At 47.0% G+C, this 18,444-nt stretch overlaps 3 protein-coding genes across 10 annotated transcripts in view; 1 reads left to right on the forward strand and 2 right to left on the reverse strand.

The window, feature by feature from the left end:
- Positions 1-7,295, reverse strand: part of EME1 (essential meiotic structure-specific endonuclease 1) — a 17,151-nt gene extending 9,856 nt beyond the window's left edge. For 2 of the 4 annotated variants that reach the window (XM_084837982.1, XM_084837981.1), the window contains exons 1-5: positions 7,230-7,295; positions 2,212-3,059; positions 2,011-2,138; positions 477-566; positions 52-164 (exon numbers count right to left, since the gene is read on the reverse strand). In XM_084837982.1, the coding sequence (XP_084694108.1) occupies positions 52-164; positions 477-566; positions 2,011-2,138; positions 2,212-3,010 (1,130 nt within the window). In that variant the 5' untranslated portion in view covers positions 3,011-3,059; positions 7,230-7,295. Of the gene's footprint in view, positions 1-51; positions 165-476; positions 567-2,010; positions 2,139-2,211; positions 3,060-6,054; positions 6,498-7,229 lie in introns of those variants that run through there. The other 2 variants (XM_084837983.1, XM_084837980.1) reach the window with 2 other exon arrangements.
- MRPL27 (mitochondrial ribosomal protein L27) lies at positions 6,254-13,799 on the forward strand. The gene is made up of 4 exons (XM_084837991.1): positions 6,254-6,340; positions 9,554-9,667; positions 11,609-11,676; positions 13,353-13,799. Exons 1-4 carry the CDS (start codon positions 6,286-6,288, stop codon positions 13,557-13,559), a joined length of 444 nt encoding a protein of 147 aa, XP_084694117.1. The 5' UTR covers positions 6,254-6,285; the 3' UTR covers positions 13,560-13,799.
- Positions 11,814-18,444, reverse strand: part of LOC146354021 (uncharacterized) — a 40,974-nt gene continuing 34,343 nt past the window's right edge. The window contains exons 5-7 of one of the 5 annotated variants that reach the window (XM_084837987.1): positions 17,364-17,506; positions 16,181-16,269; positions 11,814-12,275 (exon numbers count right to left, since the gene is read on the reverse strand). In XM_084837987.1, coding sequence (XP_084694113.1) covers positions 12,274-12,275; positions 16,181-16,269; positions 17,364-17,506 — 234 coding nt within the window. In that variant the 3' untranslated portion in view covers positions 11,814-12,273. Of the gene's footprint in view, positions 12,276-16,180; positions 16,270-16,298; positions 17,507-18,444 lie in introns of those variants that run through there. The other 4 variants (XR_014788270.1, XR_014788269.1, XM_084837990.1 and 1 more) reach the window with 4 other exon arrangements.

Raw genomic sequence — 18,444 nt, forward strand, 5'->3', positions numbered from 1 at the left:
AAAACAGTTAACTATTTTTAAAACTCTCAGCAGTGAAAAGTAAGCTCTAACCTGAAATATTTTTCTAGTTCTACTACAGCCAGTGCCAGAGTTTTCCCAGGGGTTTTCTTCATGATATTAGCCACAAAGCTCTGCAGAGTCTCAGTGGGTCCTTCCATGCTAATCTGGAAAAAAGGCAAACACCAGGAAAGAGAGACTGGAACTTCTTGGGCCAAAGCAAAAATCCACGGCCTCCAACCAGTTATGTATAGCTCCAATTATCTTTCAAACAAAACCACATCTATGGCTTTCAGGTTTGTGTACTTTACACCTTTTCAAAATTAAACAAAGCATTCACAATATGCGGGCCACATTACTATACACTAACAATTGGCTTTTAAAAGACACTGGATATTGATAGTTGTTTTTTAAGATGTTGCCTTTCTTGCCACATCTTGTCAGGTGGTGGCTAGACACCGTAGTGTAAGTGACCTCACCTGCTTATAGTTATGAACCATGGCAACAAACTCTTCTGGCAGCATTAGAACTAGAATGTTAGGTTCTTCTGTCAAGTTGTCTTCTTCAACCTTCAGACACAAACATAAATTGAAGACAGGGGGAAGTAGAATACAAAGACGATGACTACTGTTAATAAAAAGCAATGATATGTACGCTGCTATGAATTTTCTATAATCTTCTACAAGAGAAGCCAACATTTCCAAGTAGAAAATATGGCCCACAAAATGAGTGAACTATTTAGTGAATTGACTTAACACTGGCTGTTCCTCTAATGGGATGAAGTAGAGCCAGACGTCAAACAGTGCCCAACTGGGTGGCTGCAGAAGATGCATCACCTTGGCATGACATTTGTAATGGTTTGAACATAACGAGAGCTGTGGTGAATCAGACCAAAGGGATATCTGGTCCAGTATTCTATTCCCACAGTGGCCAACCAGATACCTATGGGTATCCATTGACAGCCTTCTCCCCCATGAATTTGTCTAATCCCTTTTTAAAGCTGTCCAAATTGGTGGCGATCACTACCTCTTAGCAAATTCCATGGTTTAAGTATGCACTGTGTGAAAAAATACTTCCTTTTGTCTATCCCGAATTTCCCATCATTCAACTTCATTGGATTCTAGTATGAGAGGGAGAAAACCCTTCTCCCTATCCACTTTCTCCACACCATGCATAAAGCATGATAAGCTAAGTGGCCTGCAATTTCCTGGATCTCCCTTGGATCCTTTTTTAGAAAATGGTGTTACACTGGCCACTTTCCAGTCGTCTGGCACAGAGGTCAATCTTAGGGACATGCATTTTGTTAGAAGATCAGCTATTTCACATTTAAGTTAACAGCTCTCAATTAGGTACCATCTGGACCCAGTGATTTGTTTGTTTTCAACTTGTTAATAACTGGAACTTCATCTCTGGTTACTATTTGCTTCAGTTCCTGAGACTCCCTTCCTGGATATATCAGTTCAGACACAGGTGTCTGCCCTACATCTTCAGCAATGAAGATATATGAAAAGAATTAATTCAGCTTCTTTGCAAGCTCCTTATCTTTCTCTGGTACTGGAAACTTTGTGAGCAATAATATGGGAGTGTTAGGGTTAGGAATTGGTGAGATTCTGGAGATCTCTTACTGGCTACTAAAAACCAGTCAAAAAGCTTGATGTTCAGTGGCCACTGAAAGGATTCTGAATGGAATCCTCTACCATATTTACCAAATGCTGCAACAGATCTCAAGACCCGTTCTTCTTTGATTGCAAAATTGAACATTGCATGAGGCTCTAACAATTGGGGGTGGTGCTGGTGGTGGTGAACTCTTGGGTTAATTCTAGGTATATAACAGGGAGGATATTGCTGGATGTGTCATTTTATGAATGTGATAGGTTTTGTCTTAAAGGATGTTCTATAGGTTATTTAGAACAATGTCACCACATGGACAACTCATCATCAGCCTGCCACTATAACCTCAGTGCAAACAACAGAACGAAGTGGGGGAGCCTTTCAGGAAATGCGCACCCATACCTGAGCTAGCCCAGTTTTCCTTCTCCAGGTGATACTGCGGGGAACCGCTTGGCTCTCAATCACGCAGCTACATTCCATGGACTGCAGAGTGGTAAGCACCTGCCCTCCACCTTCGACCTGTAAGAAACCTAAGGTGGGGACAGAGGTCAGGGGTCTTTCAGGAGGAGAGGCAGTTAACCCCTAAGAGTGAAGGGGCAGTACCTGGATCGAGCACTACTTGAATGTGCTTCAGACACTGTTCCGGCCTCTGGGCCTTCTGCAGGTTGGCAAGGGCCTTCTTCCTCTCTCTTTCCTGCTCCTGCAGCACCTTCTGAGCACCTTGCTCTTTCCTCCTCTGCAAGGCAGCCTGGCGGGCTTTGACAATTTCCTCCTGGCCATGTTTTGAATTTCTCTGGAGAGGGAGGGGTTTCAGGCTTACCTCCGTGCCCTGATGGCTGCTATCTTGCACCAGACAGTCAAAGAGATGCTCTGGAGGCTGGAGCAAAGGTTGTTTCTTGGGATCAAGCGGAGCCTGTTCTGGGTCACTATCTGACAGTTCCCAAGTCCTGGGAGTAGCTTTGCTCTGGGTGTCATGGCCCCTGGGTAGCAACTGCTGCCAGCAACCAGTGGCCACTTTCTCATCGTTGGAAAAGGCCAAGTCTTGGTTGCTCCATTCTTGAATCCTAGTAAAGGAAGTACTAATTGTGGAAGGTTTGGCAGCCAAAAATTTCCTCCTGAGCCTTTCAGCCAAGGGGACAATATCCTCGTCCTCCTCACTCTCGCTGCTGTGCTGTGCCATCACATCGATATGAGTGGCGGCCCTGGCCAAATCTGGTGCCAGGCAGGACTTTTTCCACGCAGGAGAGGGAACGGACGAATCTTCGGAGTCTGAGCTGCAGAGCACAACCACATTGTCCTCTGGAGAAGGCTGGAGAGTGGTTTTTAGCTCTGGAGGCTGCGTGCTTAGGAAGTGAAAGGTTGGTAGCTCTTCACCATCACTCTCCCCCAACTCTGGGAACATGGTGCTTAGCCTCACGCAATGAGCAGTGTGCAGTGGAACAGGATCACATCTAAGGAAAGGAACCATAACGGTTTAGTTCGGGAGCAGGGATCTTTTTTCTCTTGAGGGCCACATCCTCTCAAGGGTAATCTATGAGAAACTGCATGCCAACAGTAGGCAGGACCGAAGTCAGGTGTGGGCAGGACCAGACACAACAGTGGGTGGGGCAACCCTTTTTTCTCTCTGCCACTCCCTTCTCTCTTGCCCCTCTTTCTTTCTCCCCACCCAATTGTTTGCACAACTTCACTCTTTGCATGGGACAGAGGGAAATCTGCTCAGCTATAAAACCTACTCTCTAGAACTGGGGTGAGCAACTTGTTGCTTTCCAGATGCTTTGGCCTACAACTCCCATCAGCCCTAGGCAGCATAGCCAATGGTGAGGGATGATGAGAGTTGTAGGCCAAAACATCTGGAGAGCCACAAGTTGCCCAACCCTGATCTAGAATGATGTTGTCCTGAAATAAAGGAAGTGAAATATATTATATACTATGTGGTTGCCTTGTATTTCCAAGTCCTCAAAGTGGCATTATTAAGAAACATGAACCTGTGGTGTGGAGAAGGGTTGTAGTTCAGTGTTAAAGTATATGATTTGCATGTACAAGGTTCTGGGTTCAATCCTTGGTTTCTCCAGGTAGAAGTGAAGGCATTGGGGTGGGGTGCAGGGAGAGATCAGGGAAAAACTATTTCTCCACAGTCCCCCCCGTCCGCAGTTTTTCCAATGGAAAAATGGGAAATTTGGGGGGAACTGAAAAAACATTCCTATGAAATATTTTTTTCTTTTGGAATGAAAGAAATGAGTTTTAAGACAAGGTTTTACTCAGTCAAGATGTATAATATGAAAATCTTTATGTAAGACAATCTACACCGTTGGAGACTGCTAATTTCTGTGTATACTGTTGACATACACAATATACAAATCCGAGATGAATACAGGACCTTCATTTTAATTTGAATTTTTGCTTTCTTTCTTGTAAGCACCATGATCTCAGGTGCTTTCTGATGAGGCATTTATTCTGCCACTGCCCTGCCTCAACCATGGAATTTTACAGGGTGCCCAGATGTCATCTTCTGTGCATAACCTTCTTTTTCTTCCATCTTTTTTCATACCAGAAAAATATCTGTTAAGATGGAATGGCTGCACAACACCCTTTGATTTGTAGTACTAGGAGCCCTCCTACTGGAAGCATCCCTAGTTTGTACATACTAGAAGCAAGTATCCTCAATATGCGGTCCTTTCACTTAGTACAGAACTAAGAGTGCAAACCTATACACACTCAACTGGGAGTAAATCCCACTGAACTCAATAGGGTTCAGTAGTCATGTATAGTAGCTTCTAAGTAGTCATGTATAGGATTGCAATGTAAGGGAGCAATCCTATGGTCCCTAGACAGCATGAGGGGCCATAGGATATTTTGGATTCCCAGATCTGAGGTTGGAGAGAGCACTGCACACTCAGAGGGGGGAATCCGCACTCCAGCCCCCCTCCCCACCAGTGCGGAAAGAACCGCACCGACTCGACCTTGGAGGACGAGGAAAGGGGGCGTTTCGGTGGGTGAGGAGGAGACAGGAGAGGCCAAGATTCGAGCTATCCTTAAGCCTCTCCAGTTTCCTTCCCTCTGCTTCTGAAACGCCTCAGCTAGACAGGCAAGATACCCTGTCTAGCAAAATGCAGAGAGGGAGGAGGGGGAGGCAAAGATGGTCTCTGACATGCCTCCCACTCTGCATTGGACGGGTGGAAACAATAGGATTGCACCCCAAGGCATTCATACTTTTGAGGCTACAATCCTATGCATGCTGATGTGGCAGTATGCCCCACTAAACAGAGTGGGTCTTACTTCCAAATAAAGATGCATAACATTGCTCTTTAAAGTTCATAGAATTGCCAAACAGTACCATTGTATATGCTAAGTTATAAATGATGCAAGTTATGTTGATAAAGCAGTAAAATAAGATTAGGTTTTATAAGAGAGTAAGTATATATTTCAGTTTCTCCTAAAATTTCCATTTCCCCCAGAAAAACAAACTGTTTTTCCCCCATAGCTTCAAAATTTCCAGAAATTTTACATCTGGCAAAGACGCCCGTTGTCTGAAGCCCTGGAGAGCTGCTGCCTAGCTCCACCTTTGGGCTGACTTGGTATAAGGCAACTGCTTGTGAAAACAGGCCCATTCAGGTCTTTTTATGTAATGACCCGTATTCCAGATAAGTCACCTCAGCTTCAAGATTTTTATTCTGGAACATGCTCCTAGTTTGAAAAGATTTATCTAGCATCCCAAGTGACCCCAGACGACACACATAGCAAACTCCAGGTTTCTTTTAAAACGAACCCTTCTGATTTTCAAGCCTATCTCGTAACTTCAGGGGCCAGGCTGACCCCTGATGTGGAGGTCACCTTACTGGTGGCTTTATGCACTAAACTAAAACGCTGGTGAGACAAGCCGGTCCCACCTAAGAGCCTGCCAAGGACTCAGCTTGTCAGTGGGCTGTAGTGAGATAGTTCTGAACATTTAAGACTTACAGCACAATCCTATACACGTCTACTCAGAAACAATTTCCACTGAGTTCAATTGGACTTACTCCCAGGAAAAAGCCTCAGGGCACAATCCTATGCATTTTTAGACAGAAAACAGCCCCAATCGCTGGGGAATGCTGCGAGTTGCAGCTGGCTGGGGAATGCTGCGAGTTGCAGGGGTTTCTTTCTGTCTAAACATGCGCAGGATTGGCCCTTAAAGCCTTAAATTTAAGAGTTACATTGCGCCAGTGCTCATCAGATCTCATCCTCAGAACCTCGTTTTCAGCGAAAGCCCCGAGTCTAGGAATATGACAAATACGAAAGGAGACTGCCTCTGAGCACGTACAGAGCGCCTCTCCCTCTCCTCACCACAGGTACAGTCGCAACCTGCTCCCAGCTAGCTGCTTGGTAACAAGGAACAAGATTGCCTTGGCAGTTAGCATGGGCGGGAGGCAGGCTCGAGCCAGCCCCGGCACCTCTCCGCTTAGAAATCACCTAGCACAGACGTGAGCGGCACAGCGCTCTCTGTCTCACCGCCCATCGCGTCCGCTCTTCTTCTGCCCCGGCAGGCTGACCCGGCGCCCTCCTCCTCGGCTGGGAAAGAACCGCGCCGCAGCCCCGCAGCCGGCGGCTCGTTCAAATCCACCGCTTCGCGCCGCAGCCCCCGGATCCGGAAGCCCGGCGGATGCGGAACGGGCTGGGGCGGCTAGGAGGAGGGAAGGTCGAATGGCGGCGCTGCTGGGCAGGCTCTTTCCCCCGGCCCCGGCGGCCAGCAGGCCACGTGAGTCGGTGCGGGCGACCAGCCCTGGGAAGTGGGGCGCAAAGGCGGCCGAACTCTCAGAAGGGGCGGGGAGGATGCGGGGCTGGTTTGTAGCGGCGAATCCTGAACTACTGCAGCCCCGTGGCCAGCCACTCACTGGGCCGGAACAGACATCGTTTTAAATGTGTGTCTAGCAGCTCTACGGTTGTTGTTGTTGTTTTCATTTTTACTCTAGAGTAGGCTCAGGGCCTCTGGTCTGGATTGGGGCCTTACTGTGGAGAGCGGGGAGTAGGGGGCTTTTCAGATCCGGATCGGGGCCCCTGCGCCTACTCTGGAGTAAAAATGAAAAGGCATAGATGCTAGACACACATTTAAAGTAATGGCTGTTTTGGCCCTAAAGTGGCCGCTGGCCCAATCCGATGCATGTGTTTAATTCCATAGGAAGTCCGACTGGGTTAAATGGGACTTATTCCTAGGTAAGCGTGCTATGCTAAAGCACTGCGCCTCTTCCCCCTTCTTCCTCCTCCCCCTCTTCCATTTTGCATAATGTCCAGCCTGATGAAGAGTTCTGGAGAACTCAAAAGCTTGCTGTTTTGTGACATTTTGGTTGGTCCGTTTTTTTGCATTTTTCAATGTGACTTTCTTTGCTTTTCATCGTATTCTCTAGATCCAGAGTGGGCAGACTTCTGGCTTGTGGGATCTACTTTATTTTTTATTAGAACCCCAAGATCCGTCATTCAGAGCCAGGTGCAGAATAGTGGCTCAGTGTGGGTGGGTGACCGAGCACATACTTGGCACAGGAATTTGTTTTCAGTACCAGAACTGATCTTGCAGTCCTTTTGCACACAAGAACCTACTCCTAATTCTCTTCCCCCAAGCTTTTTGTGTTGTTTCAGCAATCTTAATTTACCGTTAAACAGCTGGGGACCAGACACCTTTGCATTCTATTGCAAATTATCCAGAGATCCTGGGTGCTCCAGGCAGGGCTCCTCACACTAGCAATCAGAAGGCATGGTGCGGCTGCTCCATCTTTTTCTCCTTAATAGATTTTCTGTGGTAAGGAAAAAGAAGTGAGAAAACGCAGGAGGGTCATGAGTAGAAGATGATGTCATGTGCCCCCCCACCCCCACCCAGGCTCTTGTTGTGAATGAAGCAGGCGATGGCACCATAAGAATGTCACCTGGAAGCTGCTAAATACTTCCTGGCTGCCCTGATGATTGGGCTTTTAGACTCCCTGCTTCACCCTTGGTCAAGATCCCATATTTTTACCACCCCGACTGTGGGTATGACGGTGTCGTCAAAATACACGTTCAAGAAATCGGTTGCATTCATTGATCTCGGCTCGGTCTTATTTTGTTTACTCTGACGTCTTATTGATGTCAACTGGGGTTACTTCCCAGTGTGCGTGCATGTGTGCTGAGGATCCACCACTGTTATATGTCCTAAGGGTTTATAACTTAAGGTAGATCATCATTTGCATCTTTACACTCTTCTAACACCATTCCCACAAATGTGATCCTACTTGCAGTCAGAGGGGCTAACATTGCGAAAGGGTGGATTTTTGTCCTTTCAAAGGACGTTTGTGGCTCACTGCGCAGCAATTCTAGTCTCTGGTAGTGATTATGAGCATGGAAATATGCGGTGGTAGTTATTCAGGATTAGTTAATGCAAAGTGCTGTGGTGTTGTCGTGTGTGAGCATTATTTATTTATATGTATTCAAAGCATTTTGATCCCGCACTTCAGAGAAAAGGCTCCCAGAGTAGCGTACAAGAGTCAATAATTAAGACAATCTTACAATCTAAAAAGATATGAGACACAAGGAAAGGGACTGAGAGGGAGGAGGAAAAAAGCATGATGGTGATGCTTGATTCAGTTGCCCAGATGGATGGGGATATACTGGAGCCCATTGTGCTCAGTTTGCACTACATCTGTAATCCTGAGCTGGCTTGTTCTTTGCTGGCCTGCTCCTCTCTTCTCTTCAGTTTCTCTTGAGTTCAAGCTTAATCTGTCATTTCTCCCATCCCCTCAGAGCGAGATGTTTCCTCGGATACCGTTCCTCCTTGACTAGCACAGAAATGCAGCAGGCTGGTAGAGTAGGGACAGGGTAATCCATCTTTCCTCCACCAGCCTGCTTGATAGAAGTCAATTTTTTTACTAGCCTAAGGGTGCAATCCTATGCATGTTTAGACAGAGAAAAGGCATACAACTCCCAGCATTCCCCAGCCAGCAAAGCTGGGAATGCTGGGAGTTGTAGGCCTTCTCTCTGTCTAGGCCTTTTCTAAACTGCTGGGAGTTGTAGGCCTTTTCTCTGTCTAAACATGCATAGGATTGCATCCTAAGAGACTAGTATCCTGTGTTTTACTAGCCTAGGAGGCTTAAACAGCCTGTGTCTCTATCCTGGCTCTGTTACCCTGTCTCTGCAACTAGCCTATAAATACAGGCTGCTAGCAGGCTAGTAATTTTTTTTTTTTGCAGGCTAGTTACTTGTGTGAGCTGATTTACGAGACTGACCATTTGTTGCCTCAATATTGGTCACCTTTACATATTGGTGTACAAAAATGTAGGCAAGCTATGTTGGCCGTTTCGGAAGCCCACCCCCCAAAAACAAAAGTATCATACTACCTTTATTGAAACCAACTCAGGCTATAATCCTGTACCCAGGTATCTAGGAGTAAGCCACACTGAACGCAGTGGGACTTATTTCTTAAATAGACATACATTGGATTGCTCTGTAAATGTCACAAAGTAGTGAGCTAGTTCGTAAGTTTCACAGAATTCATCTTTAGAATTAGGCTAGATGGGCAGGGGAGGTGGGCTGTTGCCCATTCAGGGGTGCAATGGAATTCCAGTCTGCGGCAGGTGACAGTCTTAAGATGGCGTTTCTAGGACAGACCTCTTTGTAGGCTAACTTGTGCCCAGTGCAAAAGCTCTTGCTTTGCACCAAAGAATCCTGGCACGAAGAGGGCATGGCCACCCTCCCTTTGAAAATATAAAAGCCAGCCATTGTTCGTGTCTGTCTCTAAAAAGTCTCCCAGAGAGCTCCTTGCTGAATTGAGATTTGAGCTGGGAACTGCTGGCTTGCAGCTCATGCTCTTCACTAGTGCACTGACCATCTCTCTCAACTCTCTAAGAACATTATAATCTTGAGTGTTAATTGTTTGGCATGATTTCTTTCCCTCTTTAAACCTTTGTCAGTTTTGAGCAGTTTTCCTTTCTCTCTCTCTTGGACACAGTTCCTCTGCTAAGTGCAGTTGCAGTGAGGTTTGCATCAAAGAAATCTGGAGGCAGCTCCAAAAATCTTGGGGGGAAAAGTCCTGGCAAACGCTACGGCTTCAAAAAACTGGAGGGTAAGTCACTTGCTCTCTTTGCAGCTGCTTCCCAGTCTATTATTATTATTATTATTATTATTATTAATTACATTTATAGCCTGCCTTTTTTCCTCTTGCAAGGAACCAAAGGCGACTTACATGGTTGTCCTCCTCTCCATCTTATCCTCACAACAACCCCGTGAGGTAGGTTAGGCTGAGAATCAGTGACTGGCCCAAAGTAACCCAGAGAGCTTCATAGCGGGATGGGGACTAGAACTCGGCTGTCCCAGGTCACAGTCTAGCACTCTAACTGCTACGCCACCCTGGTTCTCTTGCTGTTGGCTAGCCCAGGGGTGGGCAGAAGGTAGATCTCCAGATGTTTTGGACATCAGCTCTCAGAAGGCCCCTGCCAGCATGGCCAATGGCCAGTAATGCTTGAAGTCCAGAATACTTGGAGATGTACTTTATGCCCACCTTGGAGCTAGTCAATGGCTTGGCTGTACAGGCATCCCTGTATAGGGATGACTGTTTGTTCTGAAACTGACCGCCAGGTGGCAGGATTAAGCTGGCCAATCACAGGGTTCTTCTGCCTACTTCTTACGGAGCAGAGTACTGCTAATTAAAACTTGTGCTTGTATTAATCTCACTGCTCCTTGGGGTGCAATTCAGGAGCTGTGCAGCAGGGAGAGCCTTGATAAGCGAAGTGAAATGTAAGCTTGGTAAATAGCAGAGCACTTTACTCTGTAAAGCTTCATGTACACTGATGGCTTTATATCATTGCTGTCTCTAATAGAAAACTCAGCTGATGAGTGCCAGCAGGATTAGCCAAAAGAGGGCCACTGAGAAATAAGAGGGAGGTATCAGCATGCTCAGGAAAACCCTGAGGTTTGCAGAAGTAAACAAAAACATTTTAAAAAATACTGGGGGGGGGGAATGCCCAAACACCCCAATGAGGACTGAGCATGCTCACTGGGCCTAGAATGCTGAATGTCCGGACTGGGGGTGGAGGAACGGAAAAGTGGTGATGGAGGGAGAATGGAATGGAGCATCTTTGAAGAGGGCATGGCTGGCTGGAACCCTGAACAGCAGCATTGTCCCTGGCAACATTATGTTGCAGGTCCCACTGGTTTCTTCTAATAGCAGGCTTGATGGCCCCCTGGTGGCAGTGAAAGAAGGTCGCCCACAGACTAGGTCGGGGTTTCTGTTTGTCTAAAGAGAGAGAACCCCAAAGCCCTCCTAACAAGGGTTGTACACGCAGGGCCCGCCTGTAAGAACAGGTGTTAGAAATGGTAAAAACCTCCCCTTAATTTGCATTAATGGAGGGGGGGTGTAAACAGCCCCAGAAGGGCCACCATGCTTTCCCCATTCGACAAAAACAAGGGAAACAGTTGCTGTCCCAGATAATGCCCCCCGCCTCCACTTGCTGTGCTGCTCATGGTGGGAATCCCAAAACTTCCCCTCGCCAACCTACAGCACAGGCCTCCAGGTCGTAACTTAATTAATAAGATGTTGAATTACCCTGACCTGGATTCTGGGTAACTGAAAATCGGCATTTTCCTCTTTTGAAACCTTGAGAAGCCAGTCCTGCAATAGCTGAATGTAGTGAATATTAACTTAGGTTGCGAGTTCAGAAAACCAGAATTTCAGGCAGGGCTTAGTCCTGGAATCCGTGAAGAAAAGAATACCTTTGGGTATGTGCAGAGTGCCTTTCACCACTGGGTAGCCACATGCATCCAGGCCTATATATCTGAGATCAGGGGGATCTTGACTCCTAGGCCTGTCATTTTAGAAACGAATCATCTGTTGTCTAATTTGTGTGCTCTTAAGTCATCTCCAGTTGGTGGCACTTCATAAGGAACAATGCTATAGGAGGCTAGTTTTTGTCCTGTGGAACAATCCCTATTCAGCTTGTTTGCATATGTAGCGGGAGGTTGGCTTGTTTTTCATGTTCGCTACTTACTTTGCCCAACTCCTTTGCAGGACAATTTGTCCATGCAGGCAACATATTGGCAACACAGCGACTGATTCGCTGGCACCCAGGGGCTCATGTAAGTTTTTCTCTTTGATATTTCCAACAGTGCTTAATTGAGACTGTGCTTGCTCCATCTGTGTCAACGCTTTTGTTTCCCTAACAGTGTTGTGCATTTTCCTGAAATTAGTACTGTTTCGGCACCAAGCTTCTCTTGAGTGGCAGAATTCATATAAACCCCTTATTGTCATTTATTGTTTTATCTTCCAAGATCATTTCTTTCACCCCAGGGCAGCAGTGACCTCGTGTGTCTTTATTTGTCTTGTTTTAAAGCTTATAGAGGACTGATTATATTAACAACAAGCAACTGAAGCCCTCCTCCCTATAGTTTCATGGTATTTCAATTGCCCTTTCATCAGAAAGAAAAGCTTTGTTGCCTGGTATTAAATGAAAATTGGATTCAAGCACAATATAGTTCAGTTTCATATTATCTGAATGGTGTGGGGTATATTGGAAACACTGCGCAATTTCTGATCTGGAAAAACTGGGTAATAGTTACACTGAAGTACAGCAGATGAATTCTGGTCACCAGGAGATTCAAAGAACCAACAGATGTAGAAAGCAGAGTTCTGCTTCCTGTTGATCCATGGCATAACTTGTGGTGTCTTTAATGTGTTTCTGGAAAGAAGGAAAGAATGCATGTCTGTTTACATGAAGCATATAACCATGCCAGGAAATACCTTGGCAGAATGGTAAAATGCATATGGTTCTAAATCAAGCCTGTAGAAGCCAAACCCAGATCTCTTCTTTAAGGCAGATAAGAGTCAAATGACCTTGACCCCCCCTCCTTAGGTATGATGAAAGAAGTTATCAATAGACATTTGGATGAGGTTTGGCTAACCACATATGAGCAATTGCAGCAGGTGTGGGGATCTACTGCTGTTTTTTTACTAGCACCCCAAAGTCTATGAACCGGAACCAGGCGCATGGTGGCTGGGGGTGAAGCCAAATACAAAAAGGTGGCATGGGGGAGGACCTAATTGCCCACTGTGCCTCATGAGACATACTCTAGGATGACTTACATCAGCCATCCCCAGCTTAGTGCCCTCCAGATGTTTTGGTTTTCAACTCCCATCAACTCCAGCCAGCATGGTCAATACCCAGGGATGTTGGGAGCTGTTGTCCAAAACATCTGGAGGGCACCAGGTTGGGGAAGGCTGATCTGCATATACAAGTACAAATCTACATCTGAGATACTACAGACCAGGAATTCTAACTGGCAGGGGAGGTGGGAGGAGGCTTTTGCTGCTGTTAATCAGTTGGCAGCTAAAGACTCTTGCTGCAAGCCATCCAGTGATCTCTCTTTTGCCCATCCTTGCACTGTGTTGCAACACAATATATAATTCAGTGGATTTATCCTAATATTACACGTGTGCGGGCAAAATGGAGAGATGATCTTACAGGAAGATTGAATGGGAGAGGGCAGGCAACATGAGTTTAATAATACTTTTCCAGTCTTACAGGGTGAGGAAGGATTGGCATTGTATGGCCATCGCTTCCTGCTGCCATGACAATGATGTGACCCAACATCCTGTGGCTGTGAAAACAGCCTTTGTCACAGGAGTGCAGCCTTGGGTTTAGCTATCTGTGTGCAAAACAGACCAAAGGGATGACATGCGCTATCGGACCTAGTGTGTCCTCTGTTCCGGATGCTGCTTTTCTCTTTTTAATTGTGACCCTGTTCGCCTGTGCCAGGTAGGGATGGGCCGCAACAAGTGGCTGTATGCGCTCGAAGACGGGATTGTGCGATACACCAAGGAAGTCTATGTGCCACCTCCCCGAAGCAAGGAGAGCAGAGAGGTGATCTGCCTACTACCCAGAGGAGCTGTGCTGTATAAAACGTTCATCAACGTTGTTCCCACGTCAGAGGTGGGGAGTTTCAAGTTGGTCAACATGCTCTGAGACTTTTAATGCCTCCCAAGACGATGGCAAGGGACTGCTCGGACGGATTTGAGCCCTGACACAAACAAGGCTGAAGGCCGCTGTCGTTCTGAGCGGCTTTTGTTCAGTCGCCTGCTGCTGGCTGACATTTGCAAGGGTAGTAAATGCTTGGAGCGCCCACTGTGTTATATCGATACACTTTTTGGGCACCTTTAATGCACTGCCAATGAAATAAATATTGTCAGCGTTTGTTTTCCAAAATGCAAGGGCTACCCCCTCTCATTTGCAGGGAGCCACTTTGGGCAAATCTCCCCAGCCATGTGTTGTTGGGGTGGGGGTTACAACCAGCATGGGAAGGGTGGGGCTAGGTTTTCACCTTCGGAGTGGCTTGGGATGTTGTGCTACTCAAGCCTTCTCGGAGGATTTCACACAGCCGCCTGCACATCTACATGCACACACAATTATTTCTCCTTATCTTCCATGTATACAGATCTGGGTACAGAAAGCACATGTCATAACGGCATTCTTTGTGCGGTCGGTGTGATGTGCCCCCCACATCAGAGAAATAAAGATTTTGCAGCACTGGTGCCGATTATGTATTAAGTAAGCTAGTGCAGCTGCTAGAGTGGCTGTCTAGCAGAAGGTGCCCAACCAGTTTATTCTGTCTTGCTGAAATCCACAGTGTTGTGGCATTGTGGGATATAGAGCAAGCAACTACAGACTCAGGATACAGGAGACCTTTGCAAGTAGGTGCATGCATTCAAACATCACTGCTGCAACATCCAAAGCTACCTCTTGCGAAATGCACAAAAACAAATCCCAACTTTAATGAACAAAGCAAAAAACCAACAACCCCAAGCTCCACGTGGGTGGATGTCTGGAGATTAATGTACCTAAACCTCTCACACCTCAGCCTGGAAACTCAGATTCTGCAGATATTTAATCTGAATAGCTTATTCTGGTTGCAAATTTGATGGGTTGGATCCAGATTTGGGTGCGTGTAACTGGGCTGCCAGAAGAGGGCTTCCCTATCCCGTCCTCTCCCTGGCAGCCCCTCCAGCCCCCTGAAAATGCTACACAGAGGGTTAGGGAACCCTGCTGAACGGGGTGAGCTGTGGTACAGGAAGGGGGTTTCCTGAAAATCCAGCAGAGGCCCCTTCCCTGAGTGGAGTCCTTCTGCCAATGGAAAGCAGATTCTGGATCCAACCTGATATTTTTGTGCTGTTTGCTGCTGATGTAGAGGCTCATGTCAGCCTCTGGGCCATTTTCTATCTCTACGGCTCATTACTCTGAAATTCTTCTGCAATGGTGGCCAGTCTTGTAAGTGTTCCACAAATCAAATCCTACACATAAAACATTGTCCTCTAGTGCTGGCCCCTGTATGTGTGCAGCCCCAGTGCCTTTTGCATGGTTCTTGGTACTCAACCGTCTGCTGAGCTGGGGAGCAGGTGGCAGCACAGGATAGTAAGGAGTGCAGCCCTGATGCAGTTCCACAGCTAGGCCCGTGCACCATCCTGCTTGCATCCAGGAGTACTGCATGCCCCTCCTGTCTGTGCCACAGCTTGGCCATTCATGCTTATTGTATCCTGTATTCGGCCACATCCACTGCATTACTTCTATCTCCTGCTCACTTATTGATTTTGTTTTTATTTGGTTTCAGTTCTGTCTTTTGGAACTGGGTTATCAGCTCTTTGCATTTTGGTTTTTAGATGTAAGGCAGCCTTCTTGAGCCTGCAGCCCTCCAGTGTTTTTGACTTCAACTCCAAGCAGCCTCAGCCAGAATGGCCAATGGTCAAGAATGCTGGGAGTTCTAATCCAAAACATCTGGAGAGCACCAGGTTGGGAAACGTGGATGTAAGGGAACTGCTGCCAGCTGTAACCACTTGCTCCAGAAATTCACACAGAAAACCCTGTGTGCTTTTCAGCTGATAAGCAGAGGGAAATCAGGTGAGCCGTGGGGTGGTACAGTAGGTTTTCATGTGCAATAGATGGGAGTGCAGGGTTTTCTGAGTGGATGTATGCCATGGCTGGTTCCAGGCGTTTCATCTATGGTACGAAGTTGTCCCCACAGATGAATGCTTGTTTCTCTAAGGCTGGGGTGGGGACCCATATTTGGTCCAGGGGCTGGATTCCCTGCCCTACTTCTCCATGGGCTGAATGATGTCCAGAGGCTTAAGGGCTGGTGCCGATACAATGCTGGCTCCCTGTTTAAAAACTGGAGGCCGACCTCAGGAATGTGCACTCCCTGGCCACTGCCATTCCCCTCTCTGCCTTTTAACCACAGTTAAGCAGTTGGATGGCACTGTCTGGATATGGTAAGCAGTATATACATCTGTTAAATAAACCTTGGTTAAAGCTAATCCCTCAAAGCAGCATCTGAAATTGTGATTAGATACTGGGCTAAAGTAAACCCTGCTTCAAACGTAACCATGGTTAACAGCAGTGCCAACAACCTGGTTGAAAGGGGGGGGAAGGCATTTGCACAGCTGCTTTCCCATGTTGTTAATGTTATCTAGTGATGTGTCTACACTGGCCCTAATAGGACAAAGCCTGGATTTAACTATATGGAGTGATTTCGGACCTTGTCAATTTCACAGAGAGGAATCTGGTAAATAAACAAAGACTTATTTTTGGTAACTTACAGTGTTGGACTGGATAAGAGGCCCCACACATTTCCTGATCAGATTGCTTTAGTTTTAAAACACAGCATGAGGAACAACATTTGAAAACCCTGTTTGTCAAATACAAAAAAAACCAAATAGCAAAAATCAGATTTAAGCTTAACAAGATTGTCTGAGCTCCAGTCGACAAGCAAGCCGAGTAAACAATGATGGGAGTGAACAAAGATTGCGATCGCCACCTTCCTCCCCTCCTGGGGGAAGACTCCCAGTCTCTGCCCGTAACCCTTTCTCGGTTTTATGGCTTGGCCCTGAACCTCAGGCTGTTTGGATTCCAAGAGTGGAGGAGTTTGTTGCAGAAGCTCCAGATCCTGCCCTCTGCTGAACCTTTTATCTTTTGTTTGGACTTGTAAAACTGCCCTGCAGCATTTGAAAAAAGAAAAATAATCCCATTGGGATTTGTCCAAGGAGCTTGCTGGGGTGGGTCGATGGAAACGGCTGGAGGGCACTATACATTCATTCTGTCACTTGAGGCCCCAATCCCTGCCCTAGGAAGGTAGTTCTAAGAAGACCAAAAAGCCAACAGAAACGGTCTCCCTCTGAGGCTTAATACTTTGAAGGTCTGGCAGGTCTCACAGAGGTTTTTTTTTTTTAATGGAACAGCTTCCTCCAAGGATGCTCTTTGGGTAGGAAGTCTTGCTCTGGCTATTTAAGGGGGTCCACACTCCCTGGCTTTGTTCAATGTTTGATTCCCAGAGGAGCAGAAGGAAATTCATGTGGTGTTTCTGCTTGGCTTATCAATTCCTAGGGCAACAAGGTACCCCCCTGAGGTAACTGACTCCATCCCTCTACACTGCGTGACAGGATCCCCTACATCTCTGCTTTTTCTGACAGAAGTTCCTTGAGCTTCTGATACCTCAAAAAGAAGAGAGAAAGAGAGACCATAACATCCCCAGGTAATTTGTTCCATTGCGTAGCTGTCTGCAGGCTGAGTTCCAGATGGAGCTGGAGATTGTCCAGTGTTTACTCTCAGTGCTGTAGCAGTTGTGAAAAAACGTGGCTGGCTTTGTGGTGGCACTGGAGAGGTTCATTCAGCTACTGTTGCGTGTGTGTGTGGGGGGAGGTTTGGCAGACGGCGCTGCAGGAAATGAAATCCTCATCCCAAGCACTGCCACAGTCAGAGAGGCAGCCTGAGGCACCAACCTACACCGACGTGTTCCTTTGAATCTGGTACGTGGGCGAAGCTTGGAGCATGTCTGGCAAGCTCTGTCCAGCTGACAACTCTGAACCAGCTCCCATTCCTGATGAGGCTGCAGGATACCTCAGGGCCTGCTCATAGGGTGGCGGTAACTGTAAAAAGAAGAAGGAGCCTGTGACACCTCCTCCCAAAGGAATCATACATGATCCCACCCTGCCTTGCCCTATTCCAAGGCAGGGTGGAGAACCAAATCTCACCCTCTGGAGTTCTCCAGATGGCCACACACACACTGATCATTGGGTTGTTTCCTGGGGTTTGTGCAGTTTTTCCCCATTCGAAAAGGTTGGACTGCCTCTCCTAAGGCTGAGTCACTGGCATGAAGAGGTCTAAGCCACAGGGCGCTGGTAACTTTGCTATTTTAGCTGCAGCCCTTTGCCTATGGCCAGGCCCCTGTTGCCCCCACCCCCCACTGGAATGTGGCCCCCAGAACGACTCCAAAACTGACTTTGGTCCTTGGGCTGCAAGAGGTTCCCCACCCCTGTCCTATATAAACATTTGGTTGAACATGCGGCGGGATTCAGCATCATAGCCGTTTACCACCAGCCTCCCCCACATTCATCCCACTAGATGTCAGTTTGGCAACACAGGGGCCTACATACATGGGGCTCTGTGTGCATAGACCCTTCTGCAAACGCATTGAGCAATGCATACATCGGAGGTGGGTGTGCTAGGGAGGGGCTGCGTGGTTTGGGGCCAAGATATCTGAACGACTGCCTCCTTCCATATGAACCTGCCTGTAATTTACAAACTTCATTGGAGGACCTCTTACACATCCCACCACCTTCAGAGGCTAATTGGCAGGTACTTGAGACAAGGCCTTTTTGGTAGCAGCACCCCTATTGAAGAGCTCCCTCCTGAAGAAGGTGAGATGGGCTCCTTCCTTATTTTGTTCTAGATGGGCAGTAAAGACTGTTCAGGTTTCTGTTGAGGCCACTGCAATGCAGAGCTGCCACTGGTTTGTTTCACTCTGACGTTCAGCAACTCTTAATGGGCTTTCCCTAGGTCAGCCTTCACCAACCTGGTGCCTTCC

The sequence above is a fragment of the Heloderma suspectum genome, chromosome 2, assembly GCF_057233095.1.
Source record: "Heloderma suspectum isolate Gila_16-S chromosome 2, 16-S_ref, whole genome shotgun sequence".
Classification (NCBI taxonomy): domain Eukaryota; kingdom Metazoa; phylum Chordata; class Lepidosauria; order Squamata; family Helodermatidae; genus Heloderma; species Heloderma suspectum.

Excerpts from the sequence above, each read along its gene's own strand:
- MRPL27 (XM_084837991.1), top strand. The coding sequence starts at position 6,286 with ATGGCGGCGCTGCTGGGCAGGCTCTTTCCCCCGGCCCCGGCGGCCAGC. Across the intron at positions 6,341-9,553 it reads CCCGGCGGCCAGCAGGCCAC|TTCCTCTGCTAAGTGCAGTT; the intron begins GTGAGTCGGTGC and ends TCTTGGACACAG. Across the intron at positions 11,677-13,352 it reads GCTGGCACCCAGGGGCTCAT|GTAGGGATGGGCCGCAACAA; the intron begins GTAAGTTTTTCT and ends CGCCTGTGCCAG.